The sequence below is a fragment of the Netta rufina genome (genome assembly GCF_964035555.1).
Source record: "Netta rufina genome assembly, chromosome: 29".
Taxonomy (NCBI): Eukaryota; Metazoa; Chordata; class Aves; order Anseriformes; family Anatidae; genus Netta; species Netta rufina.
The window spans coordinates 993,647-1,016,853 of record NC_140153.1 but is presented as its reverse complement, the minus strand read 5'-3'; the positions used below and the strand labels follow the sequence as shown (position 1 = coordinate 1,016,853).

At 72.8% G+C, this 23,207-nt stretch overlaps 4 protein-coding genes across 9 annotated transcripts; 3 read left to right on the top strand and 1 right to left on the bottom strand.

Annotated features, from left to right (window-relative positions):
• Positions 1–555: 555 nt before the first annotated feature.
• SHC1 (SHC adaptor protein 1) lies at positions 556–10,182 on the bottom strand. Of its 4 annotated transcripts, XM_084303185.1 has the most exons (15): positions 10,094–10,167; positions 8,434–8,501; positions 8,108–8,185; positions 4,791–4,952; positions 4,488–4,558; positions 3,985–4,048; positions 3,682–3,801; positions 3,279–3,332; positions 3,095–3,146; positions 2,800–2,926; positions 2,546–2,714; positions 2,268–2,328; positions 1,977–2,144; positions 1,565–1,827; positions 556–1,378 (listed from the first exon to the last, which is right to left on the bottom strand). In XM_084303185.1, the coding sequence occupies exons 2-15, from the start codon at positions 8,443–8,445 to the stop codon at positions 1,250–1,252; spliced, it is 1,530 nt and encodes a 509-aa protein (XP_084159311.1). In that variant the 5' UTR covers positions 8,446–8,501; positions 10,094–10,167; the 3' UTR covers positions 556–1,249. The 4 variants fall into 4 exon arrangements, with proteins under 4 accessions (XP_084159311.1, XP_084159312.1, XP_084159313.1 ...); XM_084303186.1 differs by lacking the exon at positions 8,108–8,185 and having other exon boundaries at positions 10,094–10,157; XM_084303187.1 differs by lacking the exons at positions 8,108–8,185; positions 8,434–8,501 and having other exon boundaries at positions 10,094–10,182.
• Positions 10,183–10,480: 298 nt separating this feature from the next.
• Positions 10,481–11,738, top strand: CKS1B (CDC28 protein kinase regulatory subunit 1B). Its single transcript, XM_084303242.1, has 3 exons — positions 10,481–10,607; positions 11,248–11,375; positions 11,464–11,738. The coding sequence occupies exons 1-3, from the start codon at positions 10,549–10,551 to the stop codon at positions 11,514–11,516; spliced, it is 240 nt and encodes a 79-aa protein (XP_084159368.1). The 5' UTR covers positions 10,481–10,548; the 3' UTR covers positions 11,517–11,738.
• A 407-nt stretch (positions 11,739–12,145) lies between these two features.
• Positions 12,146–16,462, top strand: FLAD1 (flavin adenine dinucleotide synthetase 1; the record flags this gene model as incomplete). 3 transcript variants are annotated; one of them, XM_084303193.1, is made up of 8 exons in its annotated part: positions 12,146–12,317; positions 12,961–13,720; positions 13,975–14,122; positions 14,325–14,423; positions 14,512–14,701; positions 15,099–15,172; positions 15,276–16,014; positions 16,330–16,462. In XM_084303193.1, the coding sequence occupies exons 1-7, from the start codon at positions 12,255–12,257 to the stop codon at positions 15,409–15,411; spliced, it is 1,470 nt and encodes a 489-aa protein (XP_084159319.1). In that variant the 5' UTR covers positions 12,146–12,254. The 3 variants fall into 3 exon arrangements, with proteins under 3 accessions (XP_084159319.1, XP_084159318.1, XP_084159320.1); XM_084303192.1 differs by having other exon boundaries at positions 13,972–14,122; XM_084303194.1 differs by lacking the exons at positions 15,276–16,014; positions 16,330–16,462 and having other exon boundaries at positions 13,972–14,122; positions 15,099–15,176.
• A 1,201-nt stretch (positions 16,463–17,663) lies between these two features.
• On the top strand, positions 17,664–20,216 carry LOC311219885 (mothers against decapentaplegic homolog 6-like). Its single transcript, XM_084303209.1, has 4 exons — positions 17,664–17,730; positions 18,011–18,427; positions 18,603–18,710; positions 19,323–20,216. The coding sequence occupies exons 2-4, from the start codon at positions 18,028–18,030 to the stop codon at positions 19,856–19,858; spliced, it is 1,044 nt and encodes a 347-aa protein (XP_084159335.1). The 5' UTR covers positions 17,664–17,730; positions 18,011–18,027; the 3' UTR covers positions 19,859–20,216.
• The last annotated feature ends 2,991 nt before the right edge of the window (positions 20,217–23,207 follow it).

Here is a 23,207-nt window from a genome sequence, read left to right as displayed (position 1 = left end):
CCCCCTGCCCCCCCCCTTCCCCGCCCCACTACCGGAAGCGGAAGTCGCGGGCGCGCGCGCGGGGCCAATCGGAGCGAGGGGGCGGGGCGAGGGGAGCCCGGCGGGGCGGGACGAACCATGTAGGGGGGAAGGGGGGGGGGAGAGGGTGGGAGGGTCCATGAGTGGGGGGTGGGGGGGAAGGGAGGGAGGAACCATGTGAGGGGAAAGCGGGGGTGGCGGGAGGAACCACGTGACGGGAGCGGGGGAGCGAAACGAGGAGGGGGTGCACGGGGCGCTGCTCGCCCCCCCAGGCCCGTTACTCGCCCCCCAGCCCCTTTACTCGCCCCCCAGGCCCAGTACTCTACCCCAAAGCCCCGGTACTCGCCCCCCAAGCCCTTTACTCGCCCCCCAGCCCCTTCACTCGTCCCCCCACACCCTGATGCTCGCCCCCCTGTTTGCCCCCTCAGTCTTAGCACTCGCCCCCAGCCCCAGTCCTTGTCCCCCCCGACCCTGGTGCTCGCCCCCCAAGCCCCCCTGTTTGCCCCCCCCCACCAGCCCCAGCACGGCAGCCGGGCCTAGAGAAATACCAACTTTAATTCCGCCCGCCGCATCCTTTGGTTATAGCGGGGCCGGGGCAGGGCTGCGCTTTGGCTTCAGGGAACGAGGTGCATGCGGCAGGGCCCGGCCACTCCCCCCCCCCCCAAAAAAACCCCCGAGGGTGCCCGGGGAAGGGGCTCGGTGGGGGCCTGGAGGGGGCTCGGGGCCGTCGCCCCCCCGCCCGGCTGCATTGCATAAGTGTGTGGGACCTGCGGGGTCAAGGCACAGTTAACACGTAAAGTGATCGGGTACATTCGGTGCGCGGCCGCCCGGCCTTGTGCTTGGGGAGCCCCCGGCCGGACCCCCCCCCCCCCCACGGCTGGCGGGACGAGGGGCCGAGGACCCGTGCCCCCCCGTGGGTGAGCACAAAAGGGGTCAGGGCCACACCACGCCGCGGCGACACCGCCCGGGGCCAGGCTTTGGTTCGAGCTGAGCTGCTGTGCAAAGGCTGGAGCTGGGGGGAGGCAGGGGCTTTGGCAACGACAGCCCCCCGCCCTGCAGGCAGCTCCCGCTACGCCATCCCCGTGGCCACCAGCTCCTCGTGGCGGATGGGGACCGGGGACGGGGCCGTCCCCAGGCAGTCCAAGCCCGGTCCCGGGCTGCGAGTCCAAGCACTCCCCCCTGGGGCAGGGAGTGGGGCCGGGGGGGGCCGCGCACCGGGGTCCCCGGCCGCTCACAGTCTCCTTTCCACAGGCTGCTGCAGGCACATCTCGCTGCCAGCTGAGATGATGGGCAGGTGATTGTCCATGTGGTAGCTGATGAGGTGGCTGACGCTCTCGAAGCGATGGTCTTTTGTCCGCACCTGCGGGAAGGGGCGCTCAGAAATCCACAGCAGACAAAGCCCCGAGCCCCCCATGCGTTGCTGTGCCCGCTCCATCCCCCAAATCCAGCCCCGGGGTGCCCCCCGAGGGGCAGCAGGAAGCCCAGGGGGCTCCTGTATCTCACAAAGGGATGCAGGACCCCCGGCTTTGGGGTTTCAGGGACTCACCACTCCTTCGGGATCGACGAGCAGCAGGTGCTTGGGCTGCCCGCCCTGCAGGCCGGTCAGCACGTACTGGCCGGGGGTGGTGGTGCTCTCCCGCACCAGGAAGTCTCCGTTCACCTTCAGCAGCTTCTCAGCCTCCTTGCGGTTCATCTTCCCGTGGTACCAGGGCTCCCGGCGCAGCTGCTCCTCCATGGAGGCCACCACCTGGGCCGGCGGCAGGCTCACGGGCACGGCGGGGGGCACGCGCAGGGCGTCCTCGAAGGGCTCTGCGGGGAAAGGAGCGGGGCCGGCGCTCGCCTCGCACCCACGGCAAACCCCACAGCCCGGGCATTGCCATGGCTGCATCCCGTTTAGGGGACGGACCCATTGATCCCTCGAGGTCCCCTCCAGCCCCTACAATTCCCACCGCACTCACTCATGTCGAAAAGGTCCCGCTGGGCGCTGCCGTTGGCCGTTGTGGGGGCGCCGGCAGCGGACGCCTGGCGCACCTTGTCCACGTTCTGCACGTTGACATAGGACGGGTCATCGAACAGGTCGGTGCGGCCCGCCACGCCTGCTGCAGCCGGGTATTTCTCTCTCCCTGCTGCAAAGAGCACAAAAAGTCAGCGGGGCTCCAGCCCGCCTCGGTCCCAGCACCAGCGCTCGATGCCAGAGCGGTTTGGGGTGCGGGAGAGCAGCACGGGGACAGCCACGGCCCCCGCATTACCCTGGGCAGGAGCGTGCTGCTTCCGCGGGTCGTACTCCCCACCAGAGGTCTGGCCGACGGGCTGCAGAGAGAGGCACACGGTGAGGAAGCCCGGGGGGTCCCATCGTGCCCCCAAGTCCCCACACGGGGCTGTGAGAGGTGCTGGAGGTGCACGCCGCGGACTCTGGGCTGAAATAACCCCAAGCGAGCAGCCCAGAGCTCCACCAGGGTCCCTGCATCTCCCTCGTAATGTGGGATCTCCCCCCGAGCACCCTGCGGAGAGGTGCCCCAAGCCTTACCAGCGTGGCCCCCAGGTGGTTGGGGGTCTGCGCAGCTCCCTCGCGCAGCCGCATGTCCACGACCCCCCCGATGGGAGGCTCCTTGCCAGGGAAGTCGTTGTAGTACTGGTGGTCTGGGGCTGGTTCCTCCTCCTCCTCATCCCAGGCAGAGCCGTCGAACCCCGCCATCCTGGGTGGGGGCACGGCCCAGCTCAGCAGCCGCCAGCAAAGCGTCCCTGCGCCACCCCCGGGAGATGTGACACCTCCCTGCCTACCTGTCGTGGGGCGTCACCAGCTTCGGGGGGTTCTTCAGGTACTGCTTGAAGCGCAGCTCGAAGGCCTGCCCGATGGTGCTGATCACGTCCTGCGCCAAGCCCTCCGGGCACTCCAGGATATGGCAGGCTGGGAAGGGAACAGCGGGGTGGGGGCGTGGAACCTCAGCGTTAAATCCTCCGCCCCTTGAACCCACCCTGTGCGCCCCCCCGAGGGGGTCCCTTTCCCCCCCGCCCCACCGAGCTGCACCCAAACACCCACAAAACGGGGCTCTGGGGCAGCCGGCAGTGCCCTCACCTCTCTGGTTGACGGGATCTTTGGCAACGTAGGCGACGTACTCAGCGGTGTCCTGCGGGAGGGAAGGCACTGGTGAGATGGGGCTGCCGGGGACCACGGTGCCCCAGACTTTAGGGCCAGGGCAGGGGAGCCCCGTCCCGTGCCAGGGGTCAGGACCCAGCCCGATGGGAGCCGCCGTACTCACCGGGTCTCCCCCCGAAGCGAAGGAGATGGACTGCATGTGGTGGTTGGCAATGATCTGCAAGGCACAGGGGGCAGTGGCTGCGGCTCCTGCCCGCCACGTTCCCCCTGGGGCTGGGGCTCACGGGCTCGGGGGGGCCCTGGTTATGAGCCACAGGGCACCAGAGGACGGCCGAGACACCCCCGGAGCCACCAACAGAGTGCCTGGAGCGCCCCTCAGATCTCTGCCCCCAGCAACGGGTGAGCCAGGCCCCTCGGACCAGGAGGAGGTGGGCGCTCAGCAAGCCCCGCACCCACCCAGATGTCCCCGTGGAGGCTGGGGACACCCCCTGCCCCCCAGCGGGGCCCGGAGGGGACACGACGACCCCTGCCCGTTTAAAGCCAGCCGCCCAGCCCCTGTCTCTCACCTGCTTGCAGTCGGAGGCCATGAGGTTGAGGCTGCTGGTGGAGATGGTCAGGGTGATGGGCATGCCGGCGAACTTCAGGTTGCTTTTCCCCAGGATGGAGTTCAGGGAGCGGCCGCAGGGCTGGGGGCAGACAGCAGCGTTGGGGAGGGGGCTCCTGGGCCCGGAGCCTCATCCCCCCCCCAGCAAAGGCAGCCAGCTCAGCTCCCCACGGGGCCGACGAGAGCCCTGGGTGCCCGGGCTGAGGTCCAGCCCTCGGCCACGGGCAGCCCGAGCCCGCTGGCAGCCCTCCCAGCCCAGCCTCACCTTCCTCCTCCGCACGGCTCCCTTGGCACCGGGCACAGCCTCGCACACCAGGCCGATCGCCTCCCTGCGGGGAGCGCAGCGGGACGTCAGTCTGGGCTGGGGCCCCCCCTTTGGTCCCCCCACCCACCCCAGCACAGGGACGAGGTGGCGGCGGGGCGGCTCCGCGCTCAGCGCCACGTCCGCAGGGCGCTGCTGGGCGGAGGGCGAGGGAATCAGCGCAGGAGGGACGGGGTTAAAGTGACGGACACAAAAGGGAAGCCCTCGGGCTGGCTCCCGACCCGGCTGGGGCAGGGGAAGAGCTCCAAGAGCTCGGTTAATATTTGATGGGGTCGCAGGAGTGCTTCCTGCCTGGCCAAGCCCATTGACGGGCGCATCGATCCGCCGGGCAGCTGCCTCCAGGGCTGCAGACAGCCTGGCCACCACCTACGGACCCACCCCGGGGCAGCCCCAAGCCCCCCCAGCCCAGCAGAGCCCCCCCAGCCCAGCACGGACGCAGGGCTCACCTGGTGACCTGGGTCCTGGTGTTGAAATCCAATGCCCTCATGGACTGCAGGACTTCCACGCAGCCCATGTACTGGCAGGGGAGAGCGGGGTCAGCCCAGAGAGCCCCGAGCTTCGCCCCCCACCTCCCCACGCAGCCCACGAGCGGGGAGGGGACGGGGACAGGTCCCCTGTGCCACGCACCACATGGGGGTGACCCCTGCAGGACACCCCCTACCCACCTCCCGCCCGCAAGCAGCACACCGGGAGCTCTCCCAAAGCCCACCCTGCCCCTTCGTGCCCCCCAGCCCGGCCCCAGCGCTCACCCTGACGTGGTAGGAGACCCCCGGGCCCATGACCTTGTCGTCCGGGTGCAGCCAGCCGCGCGTGGGCTTATTGACAAAGCTGCCGTGGCGCGTCCATTCATCGCCGCCCAGCTGGCCGCCTTCCACCCGCGTCTTCTTCCCGCAGCTCAGCTTGTTCATATCCTGGGAACACACAGCGACAGGGCCCGCTGAATCGGGGCCGCCGCCGGCTCCTCCCGGTGCCGCTGCGAGCGTGGCGGCCGGGCCGGGCTCCCCCGGGCTCCCGGCCTCCTTGAGGCTGCCGGCCGTGGAGCCCCGCAGGCTGAGCAGGTTGGCGGGGTTCGAGAGCTTCAGGTTGGCCATTTTGGGGAAGAAGGAGCAGAGGGTGGTGGGGCTGTCCTCCGACTCGGACGAGAGCTCCCCGAGAGGCAGCATGGGGCTGAGGGAGGAGGACGACAGGGAGCCGGGCAGGGAGCGCGTGCCCGCGAGGGGCTCCACCGGCGAGGCCGGGGCCCCCCCGCCGCCCCCCGCCTCCTCCAGGGAGGAGACGGACTCATTCCGCAGGTGGCTGTATTTGCTCTTCTGCAGCAGATCCATTCCGGGGAGAGGCGAGCAGGGCTGGCACGGCTCACAGAGGCCCCATGGGCTGTCCCAGCGCCTACGGCCGCCGCGAAGCCGCCCCCGAGCCTGGGCCGAGCTCGGTGCCGGGCGCTCGCCAGCCCCGCATGGCTCGCGGGCAGAGCCGGCCCCGCTGCGCCGCGGGGGCTGCCCAGCTCCACGCCGTCACAGCCCCGATCGATGGCAAGCGGCGTCAGCGAGGACGCAGGGATCCGGCCAGATGGAGAGCGACCCCTGCTCCCGGAGCGGCGGGGAGGAAACGGGGCCGCGGCTACGCCCCGGGGCCGCGCGGAACAGCCGGAGAGGGGGCTCAGCGCGCTCGGCCCCCAGCCTGGAGGGCCTGGAGCCCCTCAGCCCCGCGCTGCTCCCGAACCGGGCTGCCCATGAATCCCATTGTCTTCGGTCGAGGCCCGATCCGGCCCCCTCTGCCCCGCAGACGGGTCCCAAACCGCTGCCCCTCCGCCCCCGCCGGCTCGCTCTGCCCCTGCGCTCCCCCCCAAGCAGTCGCCGGCAGCTAAGAGGAAATCAAAAGCATGAATATTTAAAGCCCTGAGACAAGGCAGCCACAGAGCGCATCCAAGCCCAGCCCAGCCCTGCTCCAAGCCCCGGCCAGGAGCGAACAAGGTCCTTCTGTGGTGGCCAGCGCTATGCAACCCACGTGCTGGCGGCAGGCAGCTGCTGTTGGCTCCCCGGGCTTTGCAGGGGGGAGCGGCGCCCGAGGCAGGGGGGGCAGCGATGCCAGGACGCCTCCGGTGCTCGCTGGGGCCGCGGGGACATCCAGCCCTTTGGCGGCACGGCTCCGGGCGCAGAGGAAGGAGGACGGCCGGGAGCAGGACACAGGTGGGTGCCGAGCCCCCAGGGAGAGGCCGGGCTCAGCGCGAGCCCCCGGCTGTGGCGCGGGGCCAGCAGGAGCCACCGATGGCCACTGCTCCCCGCGGCGCGGCCGCTCCTCCCGGAGGAAAACGGGGCTGCCGGTGAGCTGCCGGTAAGCGGCGGGGCCGTGCTGACTCACGGGCGGCGGAGCGGGCTCTGCCCGCGCCGGGGCTGCGAGCGGGCTGGGGTGGCAGCGCAGGAGGGGCTCCCGGAGAGGGGTGGGGACCCAGCCAGTATCTGGAGCAGAAAAATCAAGGTCACAGGCGGAGCTAGCGGGAGCTGGGGAAAAGCAGGAGCGTGCCGGCGGCGCCGGGGCAAAGCTCACCCCCTGTCCGTGGCAGGGAGGCCGGGCGTAGCCCCCGTTTTGTGGTGGGGGCTGCGGGGGCTGCCCCGCTCCCCCTTCATCCCCACCTGATGCAGAATGGGGCCAGGAGGAGCTGGGAGCAGCCCAACCCCGCCACACGCGTCCATGCTCATCGCCACGGCCTCGCCCTCCCCACGGGGCCACAGCTCCCCTTTCACCTCCCGGGGATGCAGACGGGGCTTTCGGGCCCCTCCGACCCAGCGCCGGGCACCTGGGCAGTTCCCAGGGACCCCTCACTCTGCAAAACCCAACACTGAGCCAAATTCGGCCGAATCCAACCCAAGGGAAGGGCTCTCCCCGCTCGGACCCAGCACGGCACCGGCGGCCTCCAGCCCCGCTTCCCAACCGCTGGCACCTCCACGCAGCCAGGCAGGAGCTGGAAAATCCCCCTGCACTGGGCGCCCTGACACCGGGGCACCCCACGGCCCGCTCCCCACCCCGAGCCCCCCACCTCGGTCCCGCAGGAGCCCGTGCCAGCCGTCCCGCCGCGCGCTTCGTCCCCGCCCGGGGCCCCGCAGCCGCTCAGCGCCGTGACCTTCCCATGGCCGCTCCAAAGAAAGGCAGGAAGCCCGGGGCCGGGGAGCCAGGAAGCAGGGACCCGCCAGTGCCGCCGGGGGGAGCGGGGCTGGGCGGCGTTGAAGGGGCTCGGGGGGCTGGTGAGGACCCGGGGGGCTTGGGGATGCAGGGCTGGGCGCCCCACCCGGCATGGCGGCCCCCCCCCGGGAAGCCCCGAGGGAAGTGCAGAGGGGCAGGGGTCTCCTGGAGCCGGCTGGGGAGGGGACCCCAAGAGGCCAGGCAGGCGGCAGGGCTGGGAGCAGCCAGGGCTCTGCTCTGAGAACGGAATCGGTGCTGATTTTATCAGAACCTCCGGCATCGAGGCCGAGGCCAGATAGCGCACGTGATCCCAACTGGCACCGGCTGGGCATGAGGCGGGTCGCATGATGCCAGCCCTGGCAGAAAAACAGCTCGTCTGCCACGGCCCCCCTGGCCCAAGGAGGCAGAGACCCCCCCAGGGGCCGCAGAGACCCCCCCAGAGCGCTGAAGGCAGACCAAGACGTGCGAAGCCCCACGAAAAACTCCTGCCCCTGAAGCTAAAGGACACAGGGAGCCGCCAGAACCACCGCCCCCGAGGAGCTGGCGGGACACGTCCCGGCCGAGCCGCTCCTCGTGCCTGGGAAGCGAGGGGACGTGCGGGCTCGGCCGGGTCCTGCATGCCCGGGGACCTCGCGCTCGGCGCGCAGCAGGAGGAGAAGCAGAGAGCGGCCGCAGCCTCCAAACCGGGACCGAGCCAAGCCCAAGCCCGTATTTTCCCCGGGCGCTGAGCGGGGCCTCGCCGCTGGGCCAGCGCCCGACATCCTCCCAGGAAACACAAACCGGGAGCTGAGTCAGAGAGCTGGAACACGCGCAGGGTTTGGCAAGGAATCGCGGCGAGGCGCTCGCGGCCGCGCGCAGACACGGGCCGCCCGCCGCCGCACGTACGCACCTCAGCGGCGCAGGGCGGGCCGGAGACCCCCTCGGTCGGAAAGCAGCGGCGGTGGAGCCCTCCCCGTCCCCCGTCCTCCTGCAGCACGGGGCGAGAGCAAAGAGAAAAAGGCTGAGCGCCGGCCTAGGGCTGCGTGCTTCCCCCCCCAGATATCGCTCCAACGTCACGCGGCGGCGGCGCGGCCCTCCTCTCTCCGCCGTCCCTGCCGCCTCCTGGGGCTGGGGGAAGGCCGGCGGGGGCCCAGCGGGGAGGGAGAGGAGGCAGGGCCCGCCACCGAAGCCACCTAGCCGCCCTCCACCGAAGCCCCGAGCGCCGGCCGGCCTTACCACGTACTCCATCGGTGGCGGAGGGCAGGGAAGGGAAAGGCAGAGCCCCTCTCGTCTGGCCGTCCCACCTGCGGTTCGGGGACAAACAGCGAGTTAGCCGGCCCGGCCCCGGGCCGCGGGGAGGTGGCCCCAGCTCCTTCGAGTCACCACGTCCCCAGCTGGAAGGGACCCGCGGGGGTCAGGGGGCCGGCTCCTCGCTGGCCGCAGGCGGACGGGGCTGCGACGCTGCCGAGGCGAGGGGCAGGGACCCGCGAGGCGTCCTCCGTCCTCACGGCCCCGTCCCGGGACAACGGTGCCACCGGGATGCTCCGGGGCACGAGGCCGAGCTGGGCACGGACCCGGCTCTGTTCAGGCCTCGTCCACCAGTAAAAGGAGTTGGGAGCCGCACGGGGCAGCTCCCCAAACCAAAAGTGCCTCGGTTTCGGTGACTCTGTGCTGTGAGACGAGCGCCGGAGCTGATCCCCAAGGCCCTGAAGCTGCCAGGTCCCCAAAAAAGCACCAAGAGGGTCACAAGGAGGGGCCCCCCATGCAGAGCAGCGCCCCAAACCTTCTCGTGTCGCCCCCCAGGGCTGGCACACGAAGCCCCCCAGGGCTGCAGCCCCGGGAGTGAGCGGGACGGGAGCTGGGGTTAGGAAGGAGCAGAAAAAGTGGCTCCGGGGAGCCGGGGGGGGAAAGCAGGAGCGGCCCCGAGAGCCCCCGGTGGGGCGGAGCAGGGCAGCGCTTCCCGGATTTACTTCCTCGAAGCCATCGCGCCCTTATCTGGGGCCGAGGCAGGGAGATAAGCAGGGCGCAGCCACCCCCGCGGGGCTGCCGGTAACGGCACCGCCTCCCAAGGCCCCTGCGTGCCCCACGGGGCAGGAACGGGGCTCGGACAGCGGCGGCGAAAAGCGGCCCCAAACCCAGCACCGGGAGCACGGGGCCTGCCGGGGAGGCTGCGGCACCGGGGGGACCTCCGGGGAGCCTCCCGGTGCCCCGCCGTGCCCGTGAGACCCCAAAATGCTGCAAGGGGGCACGGCCGCGGCCGCCCCGGTCCCAGCCCCGGGGGAACGGCGGCGCCTCGCGAGCCACGGGAGGTGCCGGGGTTCACCGGGTGACCTCCCGCACACGGAACCGAGCGGTTTGAACCCAAAACGGGAAGGAGCCGGGTCACGAAGGCCTCGGGGGGAAGCGTCCACCGGGCCCGCACCGGACCCGTCCCCTGAGCCACCCCCCGGAGCCCCGGGGCTGAGCCGGGCCGGTTTGGGGCCCAGAGTGAGCCCCCCGCGGGTCCCGGCAGCGCTGCCCGTGCCGGGGACACCCGGCCTCGGCCTGCCCGCAGCACCGGGAGCCCCGGGGCGCCCGGGACACGCGCGGGGGGGGGCACGGAGGGGACCGGCGGGGCCGTCCCCAGCCCCTCCCCCGCCGCCGGTAGCACCGGGCGGTCCCCACCGGGCGTGTAGCGGCACCGGGCCCGGCACCGGGACCGGGACCAGCACCGGGCCGGCCGCACTCCCCGCGGGGCACAGCCCGGTGGCGGGCGGCAGGGGGCGGAGCCCCCCCCCTCAACCGCACGGCCCCGCCCGGTGCTCTCCGGGGGCCTGCCCGTCCCGGGAGCCCTCCCGCGGCCTGCAACCGGCCACCGGGGAGCCCCCCACGGCCCGGTCCCGCGGGCTGCGCTCACCGGGGCACCATTGGGTGTCGCGCGGGTCTCGCGCCGGCCTCCTCCGCTCCCGGCAGCCGCGGCGCCCCCCCCGCCGCCGCCGCTCCCGCCCCGCCCCCCGCCGCCCCACCACTCACTTCCGGCCCCCGCCCCTCACGCCGCGACCCCGCCCCCCAATCACGTGACGCGCCCGCGCGAGCGCGCGCGAGGAGAGGGGAGGCGGCGGGCGGGAGCCGCGCGGAGGGGAAAGGGAGGGGCGGGGCGTCGCGCGTCTCAGCCAATCGGATGCCGCGCCTCGCGGCCCGCCCAGACGGCGCGGGCCAATGGGAGCGCGGGGCGGCGGCGTTTGAAAGCGGCGCGAGGCGGGGGGGGGGGCGGGGGGAGGCCAACGGCCCGGCGGGGCGCTGAGGCGAGGAGAGGCCGAGGAGAGGCGAGGGGCGCGGCGGGGGCTGCCGGGAAGGGGGCGGCCCGCGGTCATGGCGCACAAGCAGATCTACTACTCGGACAAGTACGACGACGAGGAGTTCGAGTACCGGTGAGTGGAGGGGGGCGGGGGGGCGCCGGTAAACCGGGGAAAAACCGGGGAAGGGAAGGGGGGCGGAGGGGGCGGGGCGGGGAACGGCCGCCGGTAACGCCGCCCCCTGAGGGAGAGGGGCACCGGGAGGGGGGGCGGGGTGGGAGGGGGGCGGCGGGGGAGAACCGGGGGGGGGCGGATGGGGTGGGGATGGGGGCGGCGGAGGGGCCCTGGGGGCGGTGGGGAGCACCGGGGGGAGGGGAGGGGGATGGGGGGGCGGCCCTGGGGGTAGGGGAGGGGTTGGGGGGGGCTCGGGGTGGAGGGGGAGCAACGGGGAAGGTGGAGGAGCCCCGGGGGTACCGGGGGTAAACGGTGGGGGGGTCGGGGGTGAGCCCTGGGAGTGGGGGGGGAGCCCCGGGGGTGGGGAGGGACCGGGGGGGAGCCCCGGGGGTGGGGGGGGGAAATGGGAGGAGCCCCGGCGGTGAGGAGGGACCGGGGGGGAGCCCCGGGGGTAGGGGGTGGTTATTGGGGGGGGGGGGGGTTCAGCGCGGCAGGGGAGCCCCAGGGGTGGCTGAGGAGCCCCGGAGGGATGGGGGGGAGCCCCGGGGCCGGCCGTGCCCCCCCGCCGGCCCGGTGTGAGCCCCCCCCCGCGGCGCCGCAGGCACGTGATGCTGCCCAAGGACATCGCCAAGCTGGTGCCCAAGACCCACCTGATGTCCGAGTCGGAGTGGCGCAACCTGGGCGTGCAGCAGAGCCAGGGCTGGGTGCACTACATGATCCACGAGCCAGGTGAGGCCCGCGGGGGCTGCCCCGGGACTACGTGCCCCGGGCTGGCCGTGCCCCTCACGCTCCCCTCATGCTCCTCACTGTCCCGCAGAGCCGCACATCCTCCTCTTCCGACGGCCGCTGCCTAAGAAGCCGGAGAAGTGAACGGCGCCGCTGCCGGCCGGGCCACCGAAGCACCTTCCTGCTCCTCTCCCGTACCCCCGGCCCCCAGGAGCCCCCCCACGTGCCCGCCCGGCGGCCCCGTGCCCCCCCCCGGGGGTCTCGCTCTGCCCGGCCGGGGCCGAGCCGCAGGATGCCCGTGACCGACGGTGCCGTCGGGGCAGCCGTGGCGGCTTGGCCCCATGCTGCGGGGTTGGGGATCTCCAAAGCTTCAATAAAGGACGTTTGGGAACTGCAGTGTGCTGCCGGTGTACCGGGGGGGGGGACGGGAGGGGGGTCCCGGCACCGGGAGCAGCTGCCGGTGTTGCCCCCAATGCCCCGGGGGGGGCTTCCCCGTGGGGCATTGCCCTTCCCGAGGGGGGCTGGGGGAGGTGGGGGGGCTCCCGGTGCCCGTTTTGGGGACGGGAAGAGGGGGCGGGGGGGGTCCTGGTGCCCGGGGGAGGCGGGGGAGGGGCACCCGCCGCAGGGCTGGGCGGGCCCAAGTCCCCGAGGAGGGGGGGGGAACAGCCTCCCCGCCCCGCAGCCATGGTTCCGTCTCCCCTCACCCAATCAGAGCTCGCAGCGCGCCGTGACGTACACCCCCGCCGGCCAATCAGAGCGCGGGGAGGCGGCGCGGCCTTGCCCGGTGCACCGGGGCCGGCCCCATGCGGGTGGCGGCGGCGGGGGGGGGGGGCGCGGCTGCGGGCCCTGCTGCGGGCACGGCGGGACTCGGCCTCCCGGGCCATGGCCGGGCCGGGGCCCGCCGCCACCGCCGGGATCATCGTCATCGGGGACGAGATCCTCAAGGTGCGGCCGGGAACCGGGAGCGGGGGGGGATACCGGAGGGGACCGGGGGGGGGGGGGTGCTCCCGGTGTAAGGGTCACGATCCCGGGGTAACGGGCGTGTGCCCGGTGTACCGGACACATTCCTGGCGTAAGGGTCGTGATCCCGGTGGAAGAGGCACGTGCCCGGTGTACTGGGCATGCTCCTGGTGTACCGGGTACATTCCCGGTAGTATAAGGGTCATGTTCCCAGTGTAACGGGCACGATTCCGGTGTACCGGATGTGTTCCCGGTGTAAGGGTCATGGTCCTGGTGTACCAGGCATGTACCCAGTGTACCTACCGGGTATGCTCCTGGTGTGCTGGGCACGTTCCCGGTGTACCAGGAGTACTCCCGGTGTACCGGACACATTCCGGGTGTAAGGCTCATGATCCCGGTGTACTGGGTGTGCTCCCAGTGTACCGGGCATGTACCCAATATACCTACCAGGCGTGCTCCCAGCATACTGGGCACATTCCCAGCATACCGGGCACGTTCCTGGTGTAAGGGTCACGTTCCCGGTGTTCTGGGCATGCTCCCGATGTACCGGGCGTGAACCCAATGTACCTACAGGGCGTGCTCCCGGTGTACCGGGCTCATTCCCGGTGTAACGGGCGCACCCCCTTAGGGCCACACTCAGGACACCAACTCATTCTTCATGTGCCGGCGGCTGCGCTCCCTGGGCGTGCGCGTGGCCCGCGTCTCGGTGGTGCCCGACGAGGTGGACGCCATCGCGGGGGAGGTGGCCGCCTTCGCCTCCCGCTTCACCTTCGTGCTCACCTCGGGTGGCGTCGGCCCCACGCACGACGACGTCACCTTCGAGGCCGTGGCCAAGGCGTTCGGTGAGCGCGTGGTCCCGCACCCGGAGCTGGCGGCGCTGGTGCGCGACGTCTTCGGCGAGACGGAGGCACGGCGCCCGGCCATGAAGCTGGCGCAGGTCCCCGAGTCCTCGCGCCTCCACTACGGCACCGACCGGCGCACCGGCGGCGCCTTCAAGTACCCACTGGTCAGCGTGCGCAACGTCTACATCTTCCCCGGCATCCCCGCGCTGATGGAGCGCGCCCTGGACGGGCTGGGCCACCTGTTCCGCAGCGAGCACACCCGCTTCCACTCGCGGGCCGTCTATGTGGCGGCCGACGAGGTGCTCATCGCGCCCGTGCTGGACCAGGCCGACGCCGCCTTCCGGGGCCGCGTGAGCCTGGGCTCCTACCCGGACTGGGCCAGCAACTACTACCGCGTGAAGCTGACGCTGGACTCAGAGTCGGAGCAGCACCTGGAGGAAGCGCACCGCTTCCTGGTGGAGAAGCTGCCCCCCGGCGTGGTGGTGCCGCTGGTCACAGACCCCGTGTCGCTGGCGGCCACCGAGGTGTACGCCCTGGCGGAGTCAGGTACCTCGTGTGCGGGCCCTCGTGCTGCGCCCGCACGGCCCCCGTAGCCCGGGCAGGCCCCAAGGGGCCGGGGCAGTGGGAAGGGCAGCCCAGGGGATCAGCACCGTCAGTCTCTCTGCCCCAGGGTGCTGCCCCAGGCTGTTTGGGGGCAAAACGAGCCCCCAGGAGGGAGCTGGGCCCTGGGGCTGAGCCGAAGCAGCGTGGCCCTGGGCAGGCAGCAGTGCCAGCAGGCAGCGAGTGTCCCCTCCCAGCAGGCTCGGCCCTGGGACAGAAGGTGGCAGCAGCACTGCGGACCATCGAGGAGGCTTTGGACCGCTACAGTCTGGCCCAGCTCTGCGTCGGCTTCAACGGAGGCAAGGACTGCACAGCCCTGCTGCACCTTGTCCATGCCGCCCTGGAGAGGTACCCAGCTGCGGGGCTGCCCCGGCACAGCCTGGGGCAGGGTCACGGGGGTCCCCCAGCCCTCGGCCGGGGCTCTGGGGCTCTCCTTTGCGTCCTCTGGGGCAGTGAGCGGATCGCTGGGGCCCACCTGGTGGGGTCTGCGTGGCTGCCCTGCCTCGAGTCTCCATCCGCTGGGGCCCCTCAGTGATGGGTCTCTCCCCAGGCGGTACCCGGAGAGGCAGGAGAAGCTGCAGGTGCTCTACATCCGCACCGTGTCCCCCTTCCCTGAGCTGGAGCAGTTCATCCAGGCGACCATCCAGAGGTACGGGACAGAGAGGGGCCGGTCCCCGGGCAGGGGACGAGCGGTGCCTCCCGCAGCCTGGCTGGCAGCTGCCCGTCCTGCCCGCCAGGTACAAGGTCCAGCTGTGCACCGTGGAGGGCTCCATCCGGGAGGCCCTGGTCGCCCTGAAGGAGCAGCAGCCGCAGCTGGAGGCTGTCCTGATGGGCACGCGGCGGACGGACCCCTACTCGTGCACCCTGACGCCCATGTGCATGACGGACCCCGACTGGCCCCAGTACATGCGGGTCAACCCCTTGCTGGTGGGTGCGCTGCCTCAGCTGCCTCTGCCTGCACGAGGGACAGGGGCAGGGCTGCTCGAAGCGATGGGGAGGGAGCAGCATTCATCCTTCCTCATCCCTGGGGGCTTTTCTCCCCAGTTTCCCCTCTCCTCTTGACATCTCCCACCCTGCTGCCTGGCTGTGGGCACCCTTCACTGCAGCCTGGTGCTGGCAGGCAGGGCACGTTCCTGCACATCGGTGGCTTTTGTCACATTTGGGGACGTGCTGGGAGGGACAGGCGCACTTTGAGGCTGTGGGCAGGGGGTGGTGGATTCCCACGGGGGCTGGCTGCCCCCTGTGCGCTCCGGGCCGGGGTGAGCTGGCTTTCCTTGGGGCAAGTGGGCAGCCTGCAGCGATCCCTGCGCCATTCTGCTCGCAGGACTGGACGTACCGGGACATCTGGGAGTTCCTGCGCAAGCTCTTCGTCCCCTACTGCATCCTCTACGACAAGGGGTGAGTGCTGGGAGCTGCTTGGCACGGCGATGCCCCGCCGGAGGAGGACAGAGCGTGGGGCCGTGCTCCTGGGGCCGCTCGCAGCCGCATCGTCCCTCCACAGCTACACGTCCCTGGGGAGCATGGCCAACACCACCAAGAACCCGGCGCTGCGCTACACCGACGACCGGGGCCGCGAGAGCTACCGGCCCGCTTACGAGCTGGAAAACGAGGAGGAGGAGCGCACGGCCCGGCAGTGAGAGCCCGTGGGTTGTGCTCGGGGGAGCTGCGCTGAGACCGCCGCCTGTGGGGTCTCCATCGGGTGTCCCCGCGGGGACAGCGCTGCGTCAACCCACCGAGTGCCAGCTCTGAATAAAGCTGCTGTGCTCAGCCTGTGCTCCACGCCTCATGCGGGCTTGGCTCTGCTGCTCCCTCCAGGCCCTGCGGGGCTCCAGCGGGAGCGCGAAGCGGGTTGAGGCCGGCTCTGCCTGAACAAAAGGGTCCCCGGGCAGTGCCCCCTCCCCGTGCACGTCACCGCGGCGGCTTTTGAAGCGCAGAGAATGGAGCAGGTTCCAGCACTTGCCCCGGGGCCCTCGTGGCCATGCAGCTGCCTCCCCGCCGTCACCCTGCGTTCGCTGCAGATCCCTCGGCCATGCCTCTCCTGCGCACCGCGGCGGCACGGCTGCCGGGCGCCCCGAGGCGAGCGGTGAGGGCGGCGGCACTGCCAGCACCCAACGGCGATTCCTTGGGGCTGCGCCTCGGCTCCTGGCTGCTGCGGGTGCTGCGGGAGTGCGCCTACCTCCTGCTGTGCAGCTGGTGCATCCGGGAGCTGCTGGATTAGGGCACGGGACCCCCGCGCCCCGGTGAGTGCCCGGCTCTGCCCGTTGGAGCGGGGGAGCCCTGCTCCGGGTGGGGTGCAGGGGCCCAGCCACGGTGTTGAGGGGGTGATGGGGTGGGGGGACGTGGTCCTGGTAGTCCCCGGGGGTGGGGAAGGGTTTGGGTGTCCAGCTGTGATGCTCTGGGGGTGGGGAGAGGGCGCGGGGCCCCGGTTTTGGTGCCGGTGGGGGTGATGGGTTGGGGGGTCCCAGCCGCGCTGCTTGCAAGGTGAAGGCTGTGGGTGCCCAACCATGGTGCCCCCCGGGGCTCCTCACCCCTCTTTGCCTCTCTCCCCTCCCCAGGACTTTTTGTGGCTCCGTGATGGCTCTGCCCTGCCCTGCACAGCCCGCAGCTGATGGACCCCCAGCACCAGGACCTGGCCCAGCCCGTGGCTCCCTTGCCACCCAGACCCCAATAAACCTGAGCAGTGTGTGACTGGCTGCGTGTGCTTGGGAAGGTGTCCCCACGTGTTCCCCCAACTGTACCCCCAAAACTTCCACCCTCTGCGCCCAGCTATGACCTCTACAACATCCCTGCCCTGTGGTGCCGGGACCCACCGCCCCCACCTGAGGGTCCCCAGCCCCCTTGGTGGACGGGGGCCAGTGCCGGGGGCCGTGGCCCCGCTGCCCCCTCTGCCGGGTTATCTGCTGTGACTCAGCCCCTTGTTTAGCGAGTGCCTCCGCTTGTCCCCGCTCCAGGCTGTTTCCTGTCCTGGCCCTGCACGCCCGGCCGGCACCAGCGCTGCCAAGAGCCAGCGGGAAGCCGCCGGAGCAAAACGTACCCCGAGGGCCCGGCAGGAGCTGCAGCGAAGGTCGCGGGATGCACGGGGCACCACGGCCCTGGGGGCTGCCCACGGTCCCCTGAGCCCACCGTGCCCCAGAGCGTGCCGGGCCGCTGCGGTGCCGGGCTGGCCCCGGTGCAGGGGCTGCCTGCAGCCCTGTCCTGCTGCAGGGGAAGCTCCGCTCGCCCCGGCCGCGGCGGGAGCGCCTGGCGCCAGCACGGCCTCCCTTATCTCAGCGGGAAGTTGGGAGCAGGAAGCGCGGCCCCGCGCGGGATAAGGGTCCCGTTTACATTAGCTGCTTTGTTGTGGCGCGGGCTCCCACCCTTGCAGAGTGCCCGCGGGGGGGCCTGGCCGCAGGGACGGCCGGGGGGCCCTGGGGGGCAGCGGGGACCCCTGCCTGGGGGGGCTCAGCCCATCCCTGCGGCCCCGTCTCGTTGCTGCAGGCAGGGTTGGGGGCTTGCAGACGGTGCCGTGGTGCTGCACCCCGCTGCTCCCCCTTTTCCCAGCACGGCCCACGTGCCCGGGGCTGTGCCAGCACGGCCCCTCCCTTGCAGCCATGTGTCGCCGCGGTGCTCGGTGCCCTCCGGGCTCCTCGCCACCCCCCTGGCCGTGCCCGACAGCCTGGGGAGACAGCCTGGCTCCGGCAGCCCTGCGGGCAGCGGGGCATCCCTGCCCACCACGGCCCACGCGTCTGGCGCCTGCCCCGCTGCCGCCACGTCCTGGCCCCGGCCGCAGCTCAGCCCAAGGCCTGGACGCCACGAATCAATGAATTTCCCAAACGGGGAGGTCCGGGGGAGGAGAGAGTCCCGGCACAGGAAAAAGTCCTGGCTGCGGCGCGCCACGGGCAGAGCGGTCCTGGCCGCCCCGAGAGCACAGCCCCACGCGCGGCCCCGGCTCCTCGCACCCAGCTCCGCTGCCCACCGTGAGTCAGACCCCTTCCCCTGGGACCCCTCACCCAGTGGGGATCCCTGCCTTGGGGCAGGCAGGCTGCCCTGCACGGGGCTTTTTTGGGGGGGTTGGGGGTCACATCCCCAGGTGAGCCTGGGGACCTGGCACAGAGTGACGCAGGGCACCGCAGCTCCGTGTGCGCTGGGGCCAGCGGGGGGACAGATGGGGCAGCCCCCAGGGGCACAGCATTGCCCTGGGGCAGGAGGGGGGGACCCGGTGTGGCGCAGCGAGTGACGCCTGTCCTTGTCCCCCAGCTCGTCGCTGCTGCCCCATGTTCCGCTCGCGTCGTGCCGCGCTGGTGAGGCGGCTCTGGCGGCAGCGCTGCGCGGCGCCCGGCCCCGAGGACGGCCACGGCGCCCTGAAGCCCGCGGCACATGCCCTGTTCAAGAAGCTGAAGGACGAGGAGCTGGAGCTGCTGGTGCAGGCGGTGGAGAGCCGGGGCGCCTGGGAGTCCGGCTGTGTCTGGGCGCCGCGGGGGGACCCGCGGGGGGCCAAGCAGGCGCTGCCCCCCCAGGTGCTGCTCTGCCGCCTGTACCGCTGGCCTGACCTGCGCCAGCCCCACGAGCTCAAGCACCTCTCCTACTGCCAGAGCGCCGGGGGCCGCGGGGGCTGCGGGGACGCGGTTGCGCTCTGCTGCAACCCCCACCACTTCAGCCGCCTGGCTGTGCCTGGTGAGTGCCCCCCTCCCAGACCCCCGTCCTCGCCCCCCCTTCCCACCCTGCTGCCCTCCAGCATCTGGTCCTTGGGGTGGGCTCAGGGGGGGTTGAGGGGGCTTTGGGGAGGCAGGGGGCTTTGGGGGGCCAGGGCGCATGTCCCAGCTCCTCACCCAGTTCCCTGTCCCCCCAGAGACCCCTCCGCCCCCCTACTCGAAGTCGTCCTTCAGCCCCTCCTGGCCGGCCGAGCCTGAGCACCCCCAGCTCCTGGAGTTCAGCTACAACCGCGTGGAGTGGCGCGGTAAGGGGCAGCGACGCGGTGCCACAAAATTGGGGAACGGATCTGGGAGGCAGCAACTGGACGAGGGGTTCCTGCCGGGAGAGCCAGCCTCGGCCCGGCCCCCTCCTGCGCCACTCCTGTTATTTTTGGCCGTGCCGGACTCCCCGCCGGAGGAAGCGCTGCCCACGGGGACACACACAATGTGCCTTGACGCACAAAGCCGCGGCTCCAGCCTGGCTGCTGGCCACGAGGCCGCTCCATGGCAGGGCTCCACCTTCCCCTCGCGACGACGGGGACCCCCCCTCGCCGCGGCCCATGGCCCCCAGGGACAATGCCTGGGGCTGCCCTGGGCCTACGTGCCGGCGCTCAGCAGCTCTGGTGACTCACGTCCCGCACCGGAGCCGGCCGTCCCATACCGCCGGGACATCCTGGCGGGACAGCCACGGGGTGCCGCGGCCGTTTGTCCGCTCCGCCAGCCCCGGTGGGAGCTGGATGCCCCGTGCATGACCTGGGGGCATAAAAAACTCTGTGCCCCCATCCCTCAAGGCTTCACCTTGGCCTGTGCTGCCAGGTGCCTGCGCGGCATCGGGCGCTGCTCTGCCTGGCACCAACGTCTCTGCTCTCCCCCGACAGACACCAGCCTCTCGCGGAGCACCATTAGGGACGGCTACTGGTGCAAATTGGCCTACTGGGAGCACCGGACGCGCGTGGGCCGCCTCTACGCCGTGCACGAGGCGTCGGTGAACGTCTTCTGCGAGCTGCCGCGGGGCAGCGGGTTCTGCCTGGGCCAGCTGCCAGCAGCACACCGGAGCCAGGCCGTGCGCCGCGCGCGGGGCAAGATCGGCCGCGGGCTGCTGCTGAGCCGGGAACCGGGCGGCGTGTGGGCCTACAACCGCAGCGAGCACCCCATCTTCGTCAGTTCCCCCACGCTGGGGCCCCCTGGCGCCCGTGGGCTCGCCGTCCTCAAGGTGCTGCCTGGCTACTCAGTGAAGGTGTTCGACTACGAGCGGGCAGGGGGCTTGGCCGGCTGGCGGCACCCCGGGGACGGCCCCTGCGACACCCACAGCGTCCGCATCAGCTTCGGCAAGGGCTGGGGGCCCTGCTACTCCCGGCAGTTCATCACCTCCTGCCCCTGCTGGCTGGAGGTGCTGCTGAACCAGCCCCGCTGAGCAGCCAGGGGGTGATGGGGGCAGTGGTGGCAGGTCCCCCCCTAGCTGGGTGCAAGGGGAACACGAGCCGTGGGGCCCCTCTGCCTCACCCCAGCCTCTTTTTTCCCTGGCTGTGTGGCCACGGGGCTGTCCCGACCCATGAGACCCCTTCTGGGACCCCCCCACCCCAGCCCCACTGTGGGGCCGTGCCCCCAAGCCTGGCTCTGCACCCACTGCCACAGGTCTCTCGCTAATGCGGGGCATTATTTAATCTCTCTTTTTTATTTTATTGGTTAATTTTATTTTAATTTATCTTATTTTTGTAAGAAAGAAAAAAAAAAAAGTAAAACGTAGGGGTTGTAGGGATGTAGAGTGGGCACCCAGGGAAGGTGGCTGGGGCAGGGTGTGCAGGGGCTGGGCGGGTCTGGAGGAGGCAGGGGGGCAACAGGAGGGGTGTGGGGGCAGAGCCCCAGAGACCCCAGCAGGCAGGGGGCTGCGGATGCAGGGCCCCTGGGGCATGGCAAGCGTGGGGGGAGTCGGGGGGAGCAGAGCTGGGGGAGTGTGGGGCAGGTGAGCACAGCTGGAATATGGGGAGGTGAGCACAGCTGGAATGTGGAGGGACGAGCACAGCTGGAATTCAAGGAGGCAAGCACAGCTGGAGCAAGCACGGGGCAGGTGAGCGCAGCTGGAATATGGGGAGACTGGCACAGCTGGAATTTGGGCAGGTGAGCACAGCTGGAATGCGGGGAGGTGAGCACAGCTGGAGGGAGTGCAGGGCAGCTGAGCACAGCTGGAGCGAGCATGGGGCAGGTGAGCACAGCCGGGACAGCTGCTGCCCGGGTTAGCGCCCCTGGGGGGGTGCAGCCCGGGTTAGGATGGCCGGGATGTGGGAACCGGGGGGAGCTGAGCTCGGGCGCGGCTCAGGACGAGCGCGGTGTCCGTGAAGGTTCCCGGAGCCTCCCGGTCCCTTCCAGCCCCTGGGAGAGCGCAGCCGTTTCGGGAGCGGGTACCCCAGGCCCCGGTGCGCCCGGGCTGTGTCCGGTATTTATAACCAATAAACGGTGCCACCGGCACCACGGAACCTCGTGCGTCCCGGTGCGTCCCGATGCGTGCCGGTACCGCGCGGGGCCGCCGGTTCTCCCCCTAGGAAGCGCCCCGAGGGCTCCCGGTGCCGTCGCCCGGGGCACGGCGCGCTCGGCACCCGCGGGGCTCCGCTCCGGGGACCGGCAGTGCCCTCTGCAGGCGGCCGGGCCGGGCCGCGATGACCGCCCGGTCCTTCCTGCCACGCTGCCGGCCCGGCTTAGACGGGGCCTGGCGGCTCCGCGGCCCCCCCCCGGCCCCGCCCGCGCCCCGGTCCGGCCGCGTCCCGGCGGGAGGAGGTGAGCGCGCACCGCGCCGTCGGGGCCGCGCCGCCGGGCCGTAGGGGGGAGGGGGGGGAGCGCAGCCGCGAGAACCGAGGGCTCCGCCGCCGGCACCGGCAGCGCAACGGCGGGCACCAAAATAGAGCGCAGGCGGCTAAAAATAGCGGCGGGGCCGTCGGGGCGGGGGCTGCGGCCGCGGGTCCCGGGAGGGCGGCGGCGGGGCCCGGCCCGGGGAGCGGGAGAGGCAGCGTCGGTACCGGGGGCTGAGAACGGCGCCGGGGGCCCGGATCCATCCTCCCCCCGCCGTCGGCGGCGGGGCTCTGGGGGCTCCCGGAGGACGTGGGGGGGGATCCCCGGGAGACGCGGGGGGGCTCCCCGGGGGAGGGGGGACTCCGGTGCCCGCCGGGGCTGCGGGGAGCGGCAGGCGGCGGGGCCGTGGGAGGCCGGTTTCGGGCCGGTGGGCGGCCGGGCCGAGGCCGCTGCGAGTCGGCGCCGCGGGGCTGGGAGCGGCTTTCGGCGGCAGGCGGCGCGGAGGGGATTTTCTGCGGGGTTCCCCCTCCGCCGCCCCCGCGGGAGCCCCGAGCGGGCCCTGCGGCCCCGGGCCGGCTCCGGTGGGGCGGCCGGGTGGATGGACGGGCGGGTGGGCGGGCGGGCGGAGGTGCTGCTCGCTGCTGCCCGTAGGCGACGGGAGGTGACAGAGGTGCAGGGACGGGCGGGCGGAGGCGAGGCAGGTGGACGGACGGGCAACCGGACGGACGGACCGACGGGCACGGCGGAGATGGGGGGAGCCGCACGCAGCCCCGCGCCCCGGGCACAGCAGCGGCAGGTGCCCGGTACCGGCGGCAGAGGCGGGGCCGGCCGAGGCGGGGGGGGGGGAGGCGGGGAGAGGTGGGGCCGCGGGAGGCGGCGGCGGCCCCGGGGGCCGCGGGGCCCGGCCGGGAGCGCTGCGGGGCGGGGGGCGGCCCTGGCGCTGGAGCGGTGCCCCCCGGCGCGGCCCGCCCGCCCCGCTGACATAACGTCTGCGCGGGGCGGTGTTTGCCTTGGCAGCCCCCGGCGGCGGCGGCTCACACTTTCCACCAGCGCCGGGCAGCGGCCGCGGCCGGGCTCTGAGTCAGGAGCGCTCCGGGGGGGGGCCGGGGTGAAGCGAGGTGAGCGCCGGGCCGGGCCGGGCCGGGCCGTGCCGCTGCTGCCTCCCGGGGACCGGCGGCGCCCAAACAGGTTGTGCGGGGCCCCCGCCCAGGCACCTGCGGAGGGGCCGCTCCGGGAGGGCCGGGGGGGTTGGGGGGGGGCGCCGCCGCCGCGCCCTGCCCTGCCCGCACCGGCAGCCGGGGGGGCCGCCCCGCCGCGCCAGCCCCACCGGGCCCGGTTCTGCGGTCCCGGTTCTCCGCCCTGCGCTCCCCGTTTTCGCTCGACGCCGCCGCCCCCCCCCCCGGTGCAGCCGGGGCCCGAGCGGGGCGCGTCCGGGCGGAGCGGGGCGGGCCCGGCCGCAAACGGGCGGAGCGCGCTCGGCGCCTGGCACCGGGCGAGGCGCGGCTGGGCCGTGCCGGGCTCCCTCCACCGGGGGGCGGCGGGGCGGCCCCGGGGCCGTCCGAGCGCGGCCCCGTTAACCGCCCCCCCCCCCCGCCCCCCCCGGCCGCGCCGCCTCCCTGCGCCTCTGACTCAGCTCTTCCTCCCCCCGCTCCCCGGGGCCGGCCCCGGCCGCGGCCGCTGCTCCGCCGCCCGCACCCCCCCACCCCCCCCCCGCCGCCCCCGGGGGGGGGGGCCGCGCCGCCGCCCGCAGGGCCCCCGCCCTCCCGGGGGTGTGCCGGGGTTGAGGGGCGGCCCCCCCCGCCAATGGCAGCCCGGGAGCGCGGCGCGCCGCCCAATGACCGGCCCGGGGCGGGCGCTTCCTGGTGCCCGGCGGCGGCGGCCGGGGGGGGGGCGGGCGGGGCCGGCGGCGGCAGGTGAAGGCGGAGGCGGGGCCGCGGCCCCGGGACCGGCCGCAGCTCGGGCGCGGCGGCGGCGGCGGG